The 17745-nt window shown below is 46.5% G+C and overlaps 1 protein-coding gene across 3 annotated transcripts in view; it reads left to right on the top strand.

The window, feature by feature from the left end:
- The first annotated feature begins 1703 nt into the window (after nt 1–1703).
- The window catches only part of LOC146811589 (uncharacterized), a 256867-nt gene continuing 240825 nt past the window's right edge, over nt 1704–17745 (top strand). The window contains exon 1 of one of the 3 annotated variants that reach the window (XM_085618574.1): nt 1704–1978. In XM_085618574.1, coding sequence (XP_085474700.1) covers nt 1810–1978 — 169 coding nt within the window. In that variant the 5' untranslated portion in view covers nt 1704–1809. Of the gene's footprint in view, nt 1979–4293; nt 4313–17745 lie in introns of those variants that run through there. The other 2 variants (XM_085618575.1, XM_085618576.1) reach the window with 2 other exon arrangements.

The raw sequence follows: 17745 nt of genomic DNA, 5'->3' as shown, positions 1-17745 counted from the left end.
AAGACAGACAATGCAGTCTCTTCTGCCTGCTTCCTCACCCTCCGCAGAATTTTTAAGTGGCTACCATCGACCCGAGACACACCCCCATACAAGCCCTGTTCACCACCCGACTGTACTACGGCAATGCGCTCTACGTAGGAATCACTTCGCACCTCCTCAAGAGACTGCAAACGATTCAAAACGCAGCAGCCACACTCATCCTAGACCTCCCTAAATGGACCATCAACCCCTCCCCCCCTCCCCCCCTCAAGAAGCTCCACTGGTTACCCAATCAGATGTTCAACTGAGCCCCCTGCAGCAGTACCATCAGCGCCTGGATACCCTTTCGGGGGGAAGGGGGGGAGGGGGGGGGGGCTTAGCCGTGCTACACAAATCCAGATTGATTTTTATGTGAAAACCCACATGCAGAAAACTTTGCGAACTTTGGCTAATAATTCTGGGGCATATCAACAACAACCGGCGATAATTATCGCTCAGCGCTCTTAGCGTGAGGATAATTATCGCTGGCTAGCGTGAATTTTTATCACTGAGATAGCGTGCTATTAGTAACGCTTATCTCAATAGCGATAAAAATCTACACGCTAACAGGCTAACGTGAGATTATCGCTGGAAACCCAGCGATAATCACACGTTACCTTGTTGATAGGGACAGGCAAACTTAGCCATGATATCCTCCTTCCATAGGATATCATGGCTAAGTCTGAAAATTAGCAGACGTAAAAAGCAGCATTAACCGCGGTTAGCGCTGCTTTTTTTGTCTCTAACAGGGTTAGCGACATTCTTGATAATAGGAGAAATGTCGCTTAGCGACATTTCTCCTATTATTTTACTCTGGAACGCCCCCTTTGCATCTCATTAGAGATGCAAGGGGAAGCGTAGAGTAAAAGGGTGCTAACATGCAAATTTGCATGTTAGCACCCTGTTGTTGATAGGGCGCTAGTTTTATCTCTGCTTTTTTGGCTTTTAAAGCCAAAAAAGCAGAGATAAAGCCCTTGTTGATATGCCCCATTGTTTTTTGCAAAAATAATGAGAAATATTCAAGAGAAAAGGTTTGCAGTTTCACACACCCACTAAAGTAAACCCGTGTTCTTCAGGAGTACAGCGCTGATCAAACTAGACAGGAAATCGCTTGAAAGAAATACGGGTGAAGCAGGCAGGTTTTCCATGTAGGTCTGAAGCCATCATGCCATCCTAACGAGAAATGTAATGTACCTCCATCGAGGCGGTGATATATGCGTGTATGTTCTTGTTTGTTCTCTCACTCCAACGCGTGCTCTAAATAAACTTGTCACCTGCATGTAAACTACACAGAATGCACCATCTAATGTAAAACACATTCTTACAACATGATGCCGTTATAGACTATCGCGGCTTCCCACCGACACAGCTGTGTGATCCTGGACACATCGGTTTATACCGCCATGCCGTGGCTGGTTTATTTGGGATCCTTACGGAGCTTAAAGGCGCAACAACCCCTCCCCGCACCGTTTTTAAACGCTATTTAAATGAAGTTGACGTTTCCACTAGGAACACGTGTGCTGGTTTCGGTTTGAAAACCACGTTTCTTAATTGGGAACATGTTCCAGGCAGCAAGCCAAATTGGATCACTTCTTTAAAGTCGGACGGCATTCCCCCCAATTGTCTTAGTGTTAATATTTGGCTCCCATCTTTTAATGCTGACAACCCAAGTCTCAGTGCGCAGATGGAACGAACACGGTTGAAGAACCAGCCGGTCCGGTATTATGTAAACCCCAGCGTGGCATCCAATTCAGCGACGAACGAGTTAAATACAGGATAGGGCAAGCTTTAATGAGCCAATCAAGCCAACGCCTGCAGCTCCTTCATAATCCAATGAATGACTCCCCAGACTCGGAGCATGTTAACCATCAACACCAGGGCAGCGCGCTCAGACGCCCGGACGCCCTCGCCACGCTCACCATGCGCCTCGCTTTTGGGGTCACGCTCTTTGCGCTCTGGGGTACGTACCACTGAAACGAATGCATTGACACAGCGTGTTCTGTCACCTTTAAACAGTTACATGTAGTACGTGAGTGGGGGAGGCGCGTGTGTGTGGGGGCTGCAGTAACTGGAGAGAGACTGTTGCATTCCAGAAATCTGTAAACCTTGGAGTACTAGTGTGCTAAAGGAAAATGGTGGTGTCAGCTGACCCCCCTCCTCCCCACCTGTGCCCAGGGTAACCGCTTTTAAATTAATTGTGGAGTGGGTAAAACTACAGCGAGGAAGAAAGCAGGGACGTGTGTTTAACCGTGACCTTCAGAGTAAACAGACCCGCGGTCTGTTATCACCACTCACGATGTGAGGACGCGGGCGCATCTCCAGCACCAAGGACGTGTTTTCGAAATTGGCAGAAGTGGAAAGAAAAGATTTCATTTGAAGCTGTGCTGGAAGAAAGATGCGCATGCCTTTCCTGCAGGGTTGGGGCATATGAGAGCCGCGTCATTGTGTGCCACCGTTTGTGGAAGTTTTATTTGATGTTAAATCGAGTTGTGAGCTCGCTGTCCAGTGACCTGAAGGCAATTGGCACTAGAGAACAAAAGTTGTCAAAGACTGTAGGCCTGTGCTTTTAGTCCAGAGCGTCTGCGTTTGACGCATGTAGAAGACCGTCGTTTGTGTGGTTTTTGCGTGATTGTGGGAGTGTTGGGCGGCAGTGTGCTGTTTGTTGAGTGGACCTAAGTTCCCCTATGCCAGGAGTGTTATTTATTTTTTGTTGAAGGTGAGTACTAAGTTTGCTTGTGATATTTGTTTGGTGAACAGAGCTGGTCGACTTGCCACAGTGACAAGTTTGATGATTGTTTGGGGATTTGGGGCTGTGCGCATGGTGAGTTTGGTGATTGACTTCTGAAATGGGTTTGTGCATCTGATCTGCAATGAGTTAGTTTATTTTTGGTGATGTGGGGTCGCACACATGCCTTCACTTTGATGTTTGTTAGTACTAGGGTTGTATACTTGCTCTCATTTTGATGTTCATTGATAGAGGTTGGACAGTTGCCATAAGTTTGATTATTTTTTGTGAAGAACAGTTGTACACTTGCAGTACGCCTGAAGGCTGTTTGGTGAAGAGGAGTGGTGCGCTCGTGTTTGATGTATTTGATGAAAGAGGCTTGTGCACTCGTCAGACTCTGGTGATTGTGCGGTGATGGAGCTGTACACTTAGCATTAGTTTGATTGTTTTTTAAAGTGGGGTTGTTCATCTGCAGGAAGATTGAATATTTTTAGTGCTATAGGGTTGCACTTTTGCCATCAGTTTGATGTTTTTGTTTATAGGGTTTGATTACTGTTTGGTAAGATTGGTTAAACTCTTGGAATGATTTTGACGAGTGCCTGGTAAGGAGGGGTTGTTCATTGCAAAGGGTTTGATATGTGTTTGGTGAAGGGCGGTAGTGAACTTGCCAGCACTTTCATGTTTGTTTTGGTGAAGACAGGTAGTTTCGAGTTTGATGATGGTATTGTACATTTATGATTACGTTGATTGCTTTGCTAAGAGTGGTTGTACACTTGAGGTGAGTTTGGCGATTGTTTGAGGATTGGAGTATCACTCCCCAGGCTTCCTTCGGGGCCAGACTGAGAAGCCAAGCTAAACCCGGCAAGATGGTTCAACCAGCCCCTCTTTCTCTCCCTTTTCTCTTTCCTCTCTTTCTCTCCTTTTCTCTTTCCTCTCTCTCTCCTCTAAAGCACCCCTGGGCCTGTTGCAATTTCCTGGGGGAGCTGGAGAAATTGGCAGAGACGTCATCAGCGTCCCCCTCCATAAAAACCAACCTCCCTGGGTGCAGCCTACTGGGAAATGCCCAGTGGATTACACACCCTCCGCTCCATCCAACATTATGAATCAAACAAATGTTTTTATATGAAAGTTTAAACTAAGGAGAATAAGTACCCCAACATTAGTTTATACAATTTAGTAATCATAAACCACCACACATCTCGAATTCTCTCAGTCCGGTGCACATGCAGTCAACAAGTCGTGTCAGTGCAGACGCAGGCTCCACAGAAAACCTCAGAAGCATGCACGCGCGCGGGCTGCACCACACCGGAGCTGCTGGAGGCCTCACACAGGGGAGTAGCAGAGGGGTGGGCGATCCGCCCCATGTGGGACGAGTTTTGGGGGCAGAGGGCGGCGGCCTCCCCCGCTCTAACCTGTGGCCGTGTGGGGCAGCCGTTGCGGGACTCGCCATCCCCTCCCGTCCGTGCTGGTCAAGGGGCGCGGCCGCCGGGCGGCAAAGGCAGTGACCGCCACGGGCCACTGGCCTCACAGCCACCTACCGCTGCAAACCCTCCTCAGGGCGTCTGTGTGGTGAGCAGAGGCGCAACTAGAGCCAAATTTCGGGGGGGGGGGGGGCTAAGCAAAAATTTAGGGGGGGGGGTGAATCTTTAAGCAGTAGGCAGAGTGGCGCTGATTTCGGGGGTGGGGGGGCTGAATCTAGGCAGAGTGGAGCTGCAGGGGCTCTTAGATGGGGTGAAACAACTGCGAGGCCTCATTAACATGCAATTGGTCTTTTAAAGACCTGTGAAGTGCTCGGGTGCGGCTGTGTGTGCGCCGCGAGGCTGTCTCATCTCGGGCTGCCACACACGACGGGGGGGAGGGGGTACTGAAGCCCTTTGAGTCCAATAGGTGTTGCGCGCCTGGTGGTGAGTGAGCGTGGCACTGTATCTCTGCACATTCTATGTCGGTATACATTATATTGTGTGTAATATCATTTTAAAATAATGTCTTTCGTATTCGCAGTGCTTTCAGTCAGCGCACTGTAGCTATGTGCCACTCTCCCCCACAACGCCAGTCAGGGTTCAGTTCCAAGACTGGTCATACACTCAGACACCTGCAGTGACTGGATTAACCAATCGAACTTTCATAATGTAAAAGAGCACCTCTCCCACTGAATACTTTAACTTGCATTTATTTTTGATTTAAGGCGCATGTTATATTTTATATGCATTGAACTGAATGTGAAATGCCTACAAAATAGTTTCGAAATGTTATGTTCTTTTTAGCCATGTCTCTGGTCCTCCCACCCACCGACTCACCCCACCCCAAGACACTCGAGATCAGAATAGCAGACTTTCTATGCACTTCAACCACCGAGTGAGAAACTATCAAATCCAGACTCCCTTCCAGCAGGTTGTGTAGTGAGTGAGACACACAGACATGCAGTGGTAACACAGCTCCAAAGACTCACGTAGGTAGGCTGGCTGGCCACGGTGTGAAAATGAGACACTTTGATCATATTCGGCCTCTCCTCATACAAGGTATGGGGCGAGACTCAAAACACACAGCCACTCACACAGCACCACCATCTCACATAGAATACGGAGTGAAAGTGAGACACGTGATCACATGCAGCCGCTTCGAACATGTGAAAGTGAGACGTGATCACATCCAGCCACTTCGAACATGTGGAGGTGAGACACGTGATCGCATTCAGCCGCTTCGAACATGTTAAGGTGAGACACGTGATCAAATGGAGCCGCTTTGAACATGTGAAGGTGAGACGCGTGATCACATTCAGCCGCTTCGAACATGTGAAGGTGAGACACGTGATCACATTCAGCCGCTTCGAACATGTTAAGGTGAGACACGTGATCACATTCAGTCTGTTTAGTACAGAAACCCAAAAGCCTAGCGACTTGCACAGCTCCATCACCTCACGCAGGCAATAAATGTGAGACACAGAGACAGTTTCTTATACGTCTGCACATACTTCCCAGATACTGACAAATGTCCAGAACCCCTCCTCTCCCGGGATATTAGTTGAGCCCTCACATTCTTACAAGTCCACCTTTACAGGCTAAAAGGTGAGCTCTCATAAGGTTCCGGCCACCTCTCGCTTGCTAAAGGACGAGTCATCAGAATATTCTAGGGACACCTCTCGCAGGCTAGAGGGTGAGATTACAACCTTTCATTTCCACATCTCACAGGCTAAACGTCTAACCCCCACAATGTCCCATCTCCACCTTTCACAGGCTACATAATGAGCTTTTACAATGTTCCTACCCCACCTCTCAGTCACAGGTTAAAGGGCGAGCTCCTACAATGCTCCCAGTCTGACTATCTGAGGCTAAACGATGAACCCTCTTAATGTGCCTATCCCACCTCCCACAGGTTAAAGGGCGAACCCTCACAATATTCAAATATCACCTCTCACAGGCTAAAAGGAGAAGACTCGCAATGTTCCAACCCCAGCTCTCTCTCACAAGATAAAAGATGAGCTCATATAATGTTTCAAGTCCGCCTTTCACGCTAAAGGGTGAGACTTCATACCATCCCAGCTCCTCTCGGAACATTTCAATACAAGTGAAATCACACAGCCGGGCCCTCTCCAAGGCGGCACACCCTCACCTTAAAATATGACAATATGCATAAACCGGAATTATTGAAGGAAAACAAACTATGACGATATCACGTTAATCTTTGAATAATTCTTTCTCTGGCGTTTCACAACAAGCCGTCGCGCGCACGCTTGTGTAACTGCGGAGAGCGGTTTACATTCCGCTCGCACAAGAAACGGAAATAATAGTCTCGCTTCTGCATACACACAACTTCCCCACACCCTGTGAGGCATCCACAGGTTCAGATAGCGGCGCCGTCAGCAGACGGCCGCTCCTCTCTCCCTGATCCCGTCAGGACCGCCGCTCTTTCCGTGGTCTGCGGTTTACCATTCACCAGTTCACCGCTCGTCTGGAAACTTCGGGAAAGGTCACAGTTTCCGACTCGCGTACATTAAGAGTCACACACCGGCGCCAGAATTCACTTTTTCCATTTTTAAACACTCGCTAACTTCAGCGTGGTTACCTTGGAGGATGTGGCGTTACGGCCAGAGCTGCCGACTTCGGAGCTGGGGAACCAGGGTCGAGCCTCGAGATCAGCTCAACATCCTGTGCAAATTACTTAATCTCCCAGTGCCTACCAAAAATGAATGTGTCCTTGTGTAACGCAACTGGTGCTCATCTACAGCAGGCCAATACCATCGGTCTAGTTGGCACAATTGCCATAGAATCAGTGGCGTAGCACAGGTGCAAAAGGCCCCTTCTCCCGGTTAGGTAGTAATAAAAACAAGCATTGAAAATGCAATAGGTCTCGCTTTTGATTAAGTTAAAGCCATTTGCTTTGCTAATAGTATTGTATAGCAAAGCAAATCGCTTCAACTTAATCAAAGGCGAGACCTATTGCATTTTTAATGTGTTACTACTTGCGGCAATCTGACACAGAAGGATGGCGTGTCACTGCTGATATCACTAGGCAGAGAGAGCTTTGGAGCTCATATCTCCTTGAGAATGGTTTCATCCATAATGAAATCACAAATGGCCCTCCTCCACACTAGAATAAGCACATGTGACCTGCCTACCCCCTGTGGCACTAGAACCGCCACAACCAAGTACATCAACCACAGTTCTCCATGGCGCTAGAACTGTCATATACAGAACACATCACGCCTTTCACTCCGTGACAATAGGAGCATCACATCTAGAAAACATCACACCTTTCTCTCTGTGCCACTAACTCTACCATTATAGAGAACACCTCATACCTCTCCCTTCCTGACACTAGAAGCGGCACATCCACAACACATCACAGCGGGCTGCCTGTGGCACTGAAAGCCTCCCAGCATCTTCTGCCCCTGGTTACCTGCACACCGAGGCGTGGGTCTCTGGCTTGTGTGAGGTGCAGGCGGGTGTTGAAAGCTATGAAAGATGGTTTAGGGCCCAGAGCAGCCCTTGTTTCACCTTTGTAGTGTCATCAGTATAGTAGTTATTTGCTGGGACTGGCTGAAGAGAGCTTAAGCTGTCAGTCTAAAGTTGCAGCAGTGGAGAGGTTACGAGAAATGGACACAAAGTGCCCACACACCGAGATGAAATGCTTAAATCTGGTGCAGTAGTCCGTGCTTACTTTGAGCCAGTGTTTGCAAGTGGGAACAATCAGCACTTACGTTTGGGGACTGGCTTCTAATTTTGCTGAACAGATGTGTGTCCTTAGCAAGAGAAACCTATAACCTACAATAAGCAAGAACTATTGGCTTTTTCAATGGTTGTTAGTTGCATATGATAAATAAGCAACAACTATGGCTTCCTTGTATTCAATATTGAAAATGCCTCAGTTCTGAAACAACTATTAACGTTACATCAAAGGCAGTGAAGGGTGACACTGCTGCAGAGTGAAGATCTTTTTGCCCCCCGAGGGTGAGGGCAAATATGGAGAGCCCGACAGAGACCCGTCTCAGCACCTGCTTTTTAGAACTGGACCCGGACCACTTAAAGATCTGGCTGTATTGTACAACTGAACTTCCTCATAACTTGACTTGTGCCCTGTAACCAAACTTCCTCCCACCCTGACCCGTGTCCTACATCTGAATTCCCTCACACTCCGGCCTGTGCTTTACAACTAACCCTGGGCGTAGTTTGCGTAGTAGCGCTACGCGTAGCTACGCAAAGTGCACTTCGCGAGATACGCGTAGCGCTACGTGAACTGCGTAGTGCGCTGGTCCGCACTGTGCAATCATTGCAAATGGCATCTCGCACAGTGCGAGCTGTCGTTTTTCTGCCGCTCGAGTAGATTTTTACTCGAGCGGCAGCTTTCTCAACGCGGACTGGTAGTTTCTCATCGCGAGCGGTCGTGAGCATACGCGACCACTCGCAATGAGAAACCTGACCTCCCCGCATTCAGAATCTCGGAGGTTTATTTTCCGCGATCGCCAACTTGATGTTGCTGATCGCGAACAAGGAAAAAGTCTCGCCGGGATGTCATTTTGATCGCTCGCGGTCACCAACTTGACGTTGAGGACCGCGAGCGAGCAAAAAATGCCAACTACGCTACTTGTTTTTGCACTGTGCTACGTGCAATTCGCGTAGCGCGAAGTAGCACAAACTACGCGAGCGTAGCGTAGTTTGCCGCCCAGGGTTACTTACAACCAAACCGCCTCACAACATGATCCCTGGCCTAGAGATGTACATTGGCACAGCCTGATCTGTGCCCTATTTTGGCACAGCCTGATCTGTGCCCTATTTTATGTCTACAATTTCCTTTTGGTAAAATCCAGTTCAACCGCATCCAGATTCAGTTCTTAAGCGGCATCTAAGAAATCTTGAAATAATGAATCTTTGTCGTGACATTTTGTTCTCCTATCCCAACAAATTCATGTTCGCAACACAGTTCCCTGGTGCTTTAGCCGATGGAAGAGCTTGGATGACATTAAAGTCTTCCTCAGAATATGACTGCATGAGTTTATGTTGCTCTTTTTCAAAGAGTTCATCTACGCCAGTGGTTTCAAGAAAATCTGCTTTATCTCAGTAGTGCAGGGTCAGAGATCTTGATTACATTCCTAACAAGCTTTTGCATAGCCACATAGTACGTGTCAAGTGTGTGCGTGGTGTGCACACTACAGAATGTGTCAACAGTGCGCCTATGACTACTGATGTTGTTGACCCATTGTAGTTGCGGTACAGCTGCAGGCTTGCATTTAAAACAGAATTATTGTATTTTTGGGTGGTCAGTGCCCCTCCTCACATGCCTGACAAACTCTGATTGCTACCGATCACAGCTGTGAGGAAATGAGGCGCCCTCACTTGTTCACCTCAGAGCACTGCGCCTGCTCCCGTAGCATACGATATAGCGCCAAGAGGAGTAAAGAGGAGCTAAACATTGAGGGGAGTTTCAGTACGCTGAGAAAGGAGGAGAGGTACACTTAGGAATAGGTGTGCGACTCTGAACACCTCCAGAGCCAGATGCTGCAAATGATTGTTACAAAGCTCGGAGGGTGCGCGTTGAAGCACTGCCCTGTGTGGAGGGTGTACGTGAAACAGCTGGGAGACACGATCAGTGTTTATTTATTCAACGGTAGCTGCCTTTCATTCAGAAGACTGAGCATGATGGATTGTGCGTAGTTTGTACAGTACAGTACGTGTCAAGTGTGCCTCTCGGGTTTAAACAAGTATCGGCATACAAATAGAACATGGTGACCAGTACGGGGTTGTTTGCTCTCCTCCACGCCCCGGTGACACACTCAGGAGTGACATCCTGAGTAATGACACACCTAGTAGTGATACATCCAGGAGTGGTAACCTCAGGAGAGACACAGAACTGACAAACTTAAGAGCGCCCTGCAGGCTGGACTCATTATGATGTGGCCTAACGGTTAGAGCGTACGACCTCGAAGCTGGGTAACTATGTTCGAGAGTCTGCAGCTAAACCTCTTGTGATTCTGGGCAAATCACTTCATCTCCCCACACCTAACAAAACATGGATGTGCCCGTCTGGAACAGCTGGTGCTTGTGCAAGGCGCCCTGATACCTCCGGGTCAAGTTCGAGCTATATAAAACTGCAAGACAAAGAACACGGCTCTGCGGACCCTCACACGTGCACTCACTGTCAGTGCCTCAGAGGTTCTCTCGTGGGGGATGCACTCTTTCCCCCCCCCCCCCTCCCCTCCACAAGTGCCTCTCGCTCCCAGAAGATTCACGCATTTCCTGCTGGTTGGTGAAGAGTGAGACACAGCTCTCACGTGACCAGGTCGGGGTATAGCGCCCACCAAGCGCCTCTCGGGTTTAAACTAGCATCGGCATACAAAAATATAACCTTGACAAGCAGAGGAGGCCACCAGTGAACTGGAGGCCCGTGAGCACCAGTGAACTGGAGGACGTGAGCGTGACTGTCACCAGTGCAGCCGGGCACACCAGCAATAAATTCAGATACCCAGACTAGGCAAAGATGAGTCACATGAAAGGCGCATGGTGGGCCGCGCACGCCTGAAGAAAATGCAGAGCCCTGTGCTGCAGTCTTCGAGCAAACCTTTTGAAATGCTTCCCACCTGTGAGCCCCATAAATACCGCTCTCATTGTCAGGGGTGTTCAAAGCCCCCTGCTGCCCTGCCAGTCCTGGAATCATCTGCACCCCCACACACCGCTCTGCCAAGAAAGGAACCAGGCACATGTGGAATTCCCTGCACTGAAGACGAGCCCCGATGTTCAGGTGGGTAGAAGCGTTCACTTCTGTGGGAACTGGCTGCCCGCATGCACCGCAGAGTAGAAGCCTTCTGTGAAGGGCCTGTGGCCTAACGGTTAGAGCGTATGACCTCGAAGCTGGGTAACCAGGTTCGAGTGTCTGCGGCTAAACCTCTTGTGATTCTGGGCAAATCTCTTCATTTCCCCGTGCCTAACAAAACATGGATGTGCCAGTCTGGAACAGCTGGTGCTCGTGTAAAGCGCCCTGATACCTCCGGGTCGAGTTCGAGCTATATAAAACTGCAAAACAAACAAGCTCTCTGCTTTGGCAAAGGCAGCCCCGTGTTTATAATTGCATCGCGCTTTCACTTTAAGTGAAAGCGCGATGCAATTATAAACACGCGGCTGCCTATGCCAAAGGGGAATGATAAAATAAAAGTGCGTAGCGGCATATTAGGAGACCCTGTCTCCCGCTGCCAGTAAGAGATCCAATCCCGCTGGGCATGGATAAAAGGAGACAGGGTGGCAACAAGCAGCGATTGACATGCCTTGCATGCAATCATGGCACTGCCTTCGGCATAATTCGTGACGCCAAACAATGCGCAAGAATCAAAACTGAAGGTGGAGCTGAGACGAGGCTTCTGGAATTGTATCGATTCCAAGAAGCCTCGTAAGACGAGAGCAGCACATGCGCTGCTTACGTCAGGCCGAGACCTAAAAAGAACAACTGTTTTTGAAGTGTAGAGGTCCCCTCACATCTTTGAGTCCTGGTGATGCATCTTCTGCAATGTTTATCGATAGCTACACCCCTGCTTTCTTGAGCTTTCCGAAAACGTCATATTTTCCTATATGCAAAGGCACTGTTTCACCAGGATTCCATCACATTTACCGTTTTAATAACATTTCGCGGATAGTCTTTCCTTCCTATCTTGCTTCCATTTCACACAGTTGGTGCTGTAGAAACATCAGACTTCCTTGAAATCCGTGACAGTCCAATCTTGTATTTCTCTTAGGTTTACAAACCGCACTTACCCGCCAAAACATTTTCTGTTTTATCTGCCTTTTCGCTGATCGTAGTGGTATCTTACTTTTGCCTAACGTTTATGTCCAACATTGCCATTGCATTTTCAAACTTCACTGAATATCTTATTCAGCACATTTTTGTAAGCAAGGCCAACCTGCGGGTATATTCGATGCTGGTAATCTGTTACAGCTACAATGGTAATCTGTTACAGCTACAATGCTGCCCTCTTCATAGTTTTGCCAGGTTGTGGTGGCACCTCCATAACATGTATGCTTGATTGGCAACTTGCTTAAAATGGCTTTGCATGGAAGACTCTTACACATGACACTATGGCGGCATCCTTGGAGACCAGGTCTCATGTTGGTATAGGCTCTTGTGAGGATGCTCTTCGTAGAGGGGCAACAGTTACTGCAACTTAGGTGGGAGAGACATTGTTGCCTCTGTGATTGACATGGAGGACCTGTGGTATGCATAGGCAGGGTCTGCTATGGTTTACTGCGTATGCAAGAGTCTGATTGGTCATGTGCCAAAGGTTAATGTCTGTAGTGAGCTTTAGGGGTGAATAGTCTGTAGAAACCCAGGCAGCGAGCTAGTGCAAAATACAGTATGCAGAGAAGAGTAGTAAAAATGCCATGCGTGGCCAGCTCATGTGGTGTGGGGTTGTCCTTGCCCCATCAGGGGGAGGGACACTAGCGTAATGAATCCCTCATGGGGTCCACCGCCTTGGAATGGCTTTCCTGATGGGCAGGAAGCTAAGGGCTGAATAGGCCAACACTAGGCTGACTTGAGTTACTCCTGGGCAGGTGCCCTAGAGGTTCCATGTCCCCAGGCTCTATCTGTAGCTCCGAAAAAGCACTATAAGAAGGGCTTTAAGTGGGCCGGGTCCTGCCTGTGCTCAGCACCAGCAGTTCTTAAAAGCAGGTGCTGGGACGGGTCCCTATCCGGGTTTCCATTTTTGCCCTCACCCTCACGGTAAAAACAAAATCTCAACTCTCCAGCAGCACCACTGCTCAAAGCCTTTGATGTAATTTCAAATAGACTCGTTTTAGTTCTTTCACAATCTCAACATTTTAGAACTGGAGCATTTTCAATATTGTATACAACAAAGCCATAGTTGTTGCTTATTTATCGTATGCAACTAAAACCAGTGACAAAGCATATAGTCCTGGCTTGTTGCACGTATAATGTTACTTGTTGTATCTGATAGATCTGGATACAATGACAGAAGCAGCACAATACCATAGGAGGGGCACACTATGCTAAGCACAGATTTTAGCTTACATGTTAGTAAGCCACGCCATTAATTTCATCAGCCCGCCCCTTTAAGAGACCCCCCAGTTTTTTCATCCCACTTAAAGCCAGGACCATAAGGTCTGTGAATTTGATGTACAGTGCCAGTTTTGCAATTCGAAGAGCTCTGCTCAGACCTGCAGGGGACTTGTTCCGGTGGCTCGCAAGGCTCGGGCTCCCACGGGATTGGAGCATGGTCCCCACTTCTGATGCATGGAGCAGAATAATCGCCAATGCGTGGGCCCTTTAGTGCCGACTGAAGGTCAAGTGGCTTCCTTTGTGATGGCTGTAATGTGTGGGAATGGCAGTTTTATGGCCTTCAAAGAAGCCACCCTAGAGACTTGTAAGTCCAAGTTTGTGCCACAAATAACTAGTGTAGTGGTTAGTGGGGAACACTTGCAATCTCCTTTATGAAGTGGAGGCTGCAACTTCAAGGATCAGGAAAAAGGCCTGACAGCCTGAGACACCAATACACATTCCCCAGTCTTCTCCTGCTACTTGTCATGCTCAAAATACCTTTGTGGGCCACAGACAGGAAGTGGCAAATTGCTTTAGATTAAGGTAACTTGTCAATAAACAGCCTCTTTATTTACTTTTAATCTAATTAGGGGTTCGTGCTAACTCCATGAAACTATTTAATTGTAATCAATTATAATTGATATTAATGGATGGTTAGCAATGGAATGCAGTTTTTTAAAAATAATGTATATATTTTTACTTAAGGCTTTGGATGGATATTGGGGCTACTATAAGGACAAATATTGAATTTGTATTCAATTAATCAAAATTTATTGTTAGGTTTAAGGTTGGAATTAGGGTTAAGTAAAATAATGTAATTTAAATGTAGTAATCTAGGTTTGAGGCTTTCACACAAATTTTTTAATTGATTTAATAATTTCGTTTGATTTACAATTATTAGAAGTTAGACTAAATACTAAAGTAACCTTCCATTTAATTTAAATGCATAATATTATGGTTACATTAAGGAAAATAATACAATTTTTCAAAATGTTGTTATAATTTAAATTAAATAAGGTTTGAACTAGGGTTAGTAATGTTAGGAAAATAATAATTATGTAATTAGTTTATATTAAAACTAATTAAAGATTAGGGTTACAATTAAAGTTAGATTAATTAAATAACACATCGGTATAAAGTAATTAAATAATTTGACTGTAATTAGAAAGGTGCAGGTAGCTGTAGATGTATGTTTTTGGGGTTCAGGTAGTGGTAAAATACATCACAACCACACCTTAGTAATATAATAGCGGTCAACTGTTCAAGAGCACCCAATCCTCTATAGCATGAACTCATTGGTTATAAAAGTTATAATATGTTTTCAGTGATGGAACTGGTAGAGTACAAATTTAATTGTGGTTCCCACATGATCCCCAAAAGGGAGTTCCCTCTCCCTCTATCTGCATAATCGTCTTGTTTGGTGTAATGCTGGAGGCGGAGAGGGCCTAGTCTTGGTGGTGATATATTTTTGGAGCCCTAAAGAAGACCCTCGATCTTACCACACCTGAGGTGTAGGCCTCTGTTGCCCACCCACAATACCACCACGACCAGACTATTCCCTCGCACTTTGATAATCCTGGGCCACCAACTCCAGTGTCACAGGATTGTGTATTATCTGCTTACATCCTGATAGGAGTGGACGAAAGGAAGGACATGATGGGATTTATTGCACAACTTTCACAACATCGAGTGGTGGTTTTGTGTGTCTTCATAGAGCTGCAGCTCACATGCTGACAAGGTGGCTTACTCAAAGCTTCACGCAGTGTTCTGAAGTCTTCAGGAAGGTTTAGTCTGCAACGCTTCTGAAGTTAGAACATTGAGTACCATAGAAACAGCAAATATATGGTATGAAGCACTACACGTAAATAATAAAGCATTGATGCATACCTTTCACCCCTGTGGCTTTTGTTTTGCTGTAAAATGCACTGAGAACTGCATGTGTGTTCTGCTCACTGTATTCTTTAAGGGTAGCGTAATTATCTCAGCATCGTTCCCAAACCACTAATGATAATGAATAAATGCAATGGTGGGTGGCAGAAATTGTACCAGATTATTCATCTCGTCAGAGTGGTTGTCGGACTCTGTTTGGAGGCCAAAGACGGGCTACTAGGCCACAACCATAGAAGGATTCTGTGACTTGGACAATCTTCTCCTCCTGCAGAGCCAGGCACCCTCTTTCCCTCTCTGAGCTGGCAAGATTTTAGGCACTGGACAGGCACAAAGCTTTTTGAGAAAGCTGTCCACACTTTAGGTCATGTCCCCTCTACTTTGGAAGACTGGATCTCATGCTGACACCAGCCATCGTCTCACATGAGCTCTTTGAGTGCTGTGGGGAGCACTCCCTTCCTTGGTCAAGAATAACTTGTAACTGGAACAAAGTGGGGTGCTTTGTTTTCCTCTTTTTATATTAATTTTCCCGACGTGGAATGTGGATCACCTGCCTAAGTCCTTGGAATCGTTTTAAGGTGGTTCCCTTTCAAATGCCACTTTTTGGCTGTAGTGCAAACACGGTCTGTGTAAGGGAATGAAATCTCAGCAGGTGGTGATGATGCAGACTCCAAGCCATAGTATCCAAACCATGGACACAATCAAATGCAATAGACCAAGGGATAGGCCCTGCATAGAAGCTCCTTTACCTTTAACGGAACCCGTTGACACATCTGTGTTCCCTAACACTCACAATATGACAATGCCCATGAAAATCTTACTAGCTATCCCTTGCTAACAAGGTCCTAATACCAGTTCTAAGGGTAGCCCTGCTCCCATCCTTCCACACTTCAGTGTCTGGGTCTCCATCCTCCAAGCAGAGCAATGCAAGTGAGATGCTTCCACTGTCTGGGAAAGCTGTATCCATTCTCCATCTTGTGCCATGAGAAACAGGTTGTCCAAAATAGATCCAAGTCGTCCAAACAAACATATTCACATTGCACACAATCTCACTGTCATATATGTGCTGCTCATATGCAATGTACACATATAATTGATATGCACGCACGACATAAGGACACAGCTCTGGGTGCCTCATTAATGGACTTTTACCTGAGAGGGGCCTGTAGGCCACACCCCTCTGGGACATAGAAAAAAAGGTCTGCTGAGGACTATGGTTTTGCAAAAATTGGTAAGCTACCGCACTATTCCAGATCAACAACCCAGGAAATGGACAATAGTCCATGTTGACACAGAGCCAGTGTTGCACCCTGGCAGTACCATGGATAGGCCTAGGCTGGAATGCACACGTTAGAATAGCAAGTTAACTATGCTGGTTAAAAGTCGGAGTACCAGTTTCACATGCAGTTGGCTCACTCAAGGCAGAAGCGCACACCAGTATACCATGCATGGGACATTCCTGTCCCAACTGTGGGTGTTTACTTTCAGCTCTACTTTTGAAGCACTGATGATCTGATTTAATATACTCTTCAAAAATACAAATAGCAGGGCTATCTACCTGATTCACAATGGAAGAAATTAATGTTTATCAGGGGTTATGTAGACTTAATGGCATTTAGTTGCAGCAGGAGAACTTAATTCAAGAACTTTGAGAATTTAACCAAGTGAATCTCAGTACTGATACCAGATGATCCAAAGGTCAGACACATTCCACATGAAGTGCTAGAATTGGAAAAATGTGCGAAAACTGATCTGCAATCAGATATTGAAGCACTGGTGAGGCATATTTATTCAACATTTGCATTGATGTCTTCCTTATGAGTCAGAACTTAAATATGAAAAGCTGTCAATTCTTGATTTAAAAAAAATAAAATAATGGCTATTAGGGATGTGCCCTTAATACAAAGCTTGTGGGGCAGTAGAGAGCGGGAAGCCATCATGTTTTTCTTTAGGTCTTCTGAGGTGCACATATTGGACTCTGAAGTTAATTCCCTTTTGAGGGATTCTGGAGTAAATTTCCTTATGAGGTTCGCGGGAATCAGCACTGTTTCTAATGGTGTGTCCAGCACAAGTGAAAACTCAGTCATAAAATGACTGGTTTGTACTTCGGAGAGGGGTCTAACCATGGCAATAGTACTTTTTTAAATAACTTGAGCATGTAAGATCTGGCCTTCAGAAAGTGTTGTGTTAATAACCAGTTAACGAGCCCCAAAATGTGCCATATCATCCAGTAGATTATAAACAAATTTCTCAATATGGGCAAAAAATATGAATTAAAATCCTTGTTTAGGAGACCATGAAATGGTCCCAAGCTTTTTTGATGCTAAAGTGTGTCAGAAGGCAACCGAAGACCTGGGCTGTATTATACTTGGGGCACAGTGTCCCTGTTTGTGCTGCCGCGCACCTTTAATGAGGTGCACCGTGCTCAAATGGTTACAGTGTACTGGATTACAGATAATGCGCTGCCCCTAAGTCAGCTGTAGACTTGCAGTTTTCCTAAGGGCAGTGAGTTAGTGCAATGCAGAGAGGATACTGGAAGAGCCATTCCATCCTTTACAGTGCAGGCAGCCCCCAACTTG

The sequence above is a fragment of the Triturus cristatus genome, chromosome 7, assembly GCF_964204655.1.
Source record: "Triturus cristatus chromosome 7, aTriCri1.1, whole genome shotgun sequence".
Lineage (NCBI taxonomy): Eukaryota > Metazoa > Chordata > Amphibia > Caudata > Salamandridae > Triturus > Triturus cristatus.
This window is presented reverse-complemented; position numbering and strand designations above follow the sequence as displayed.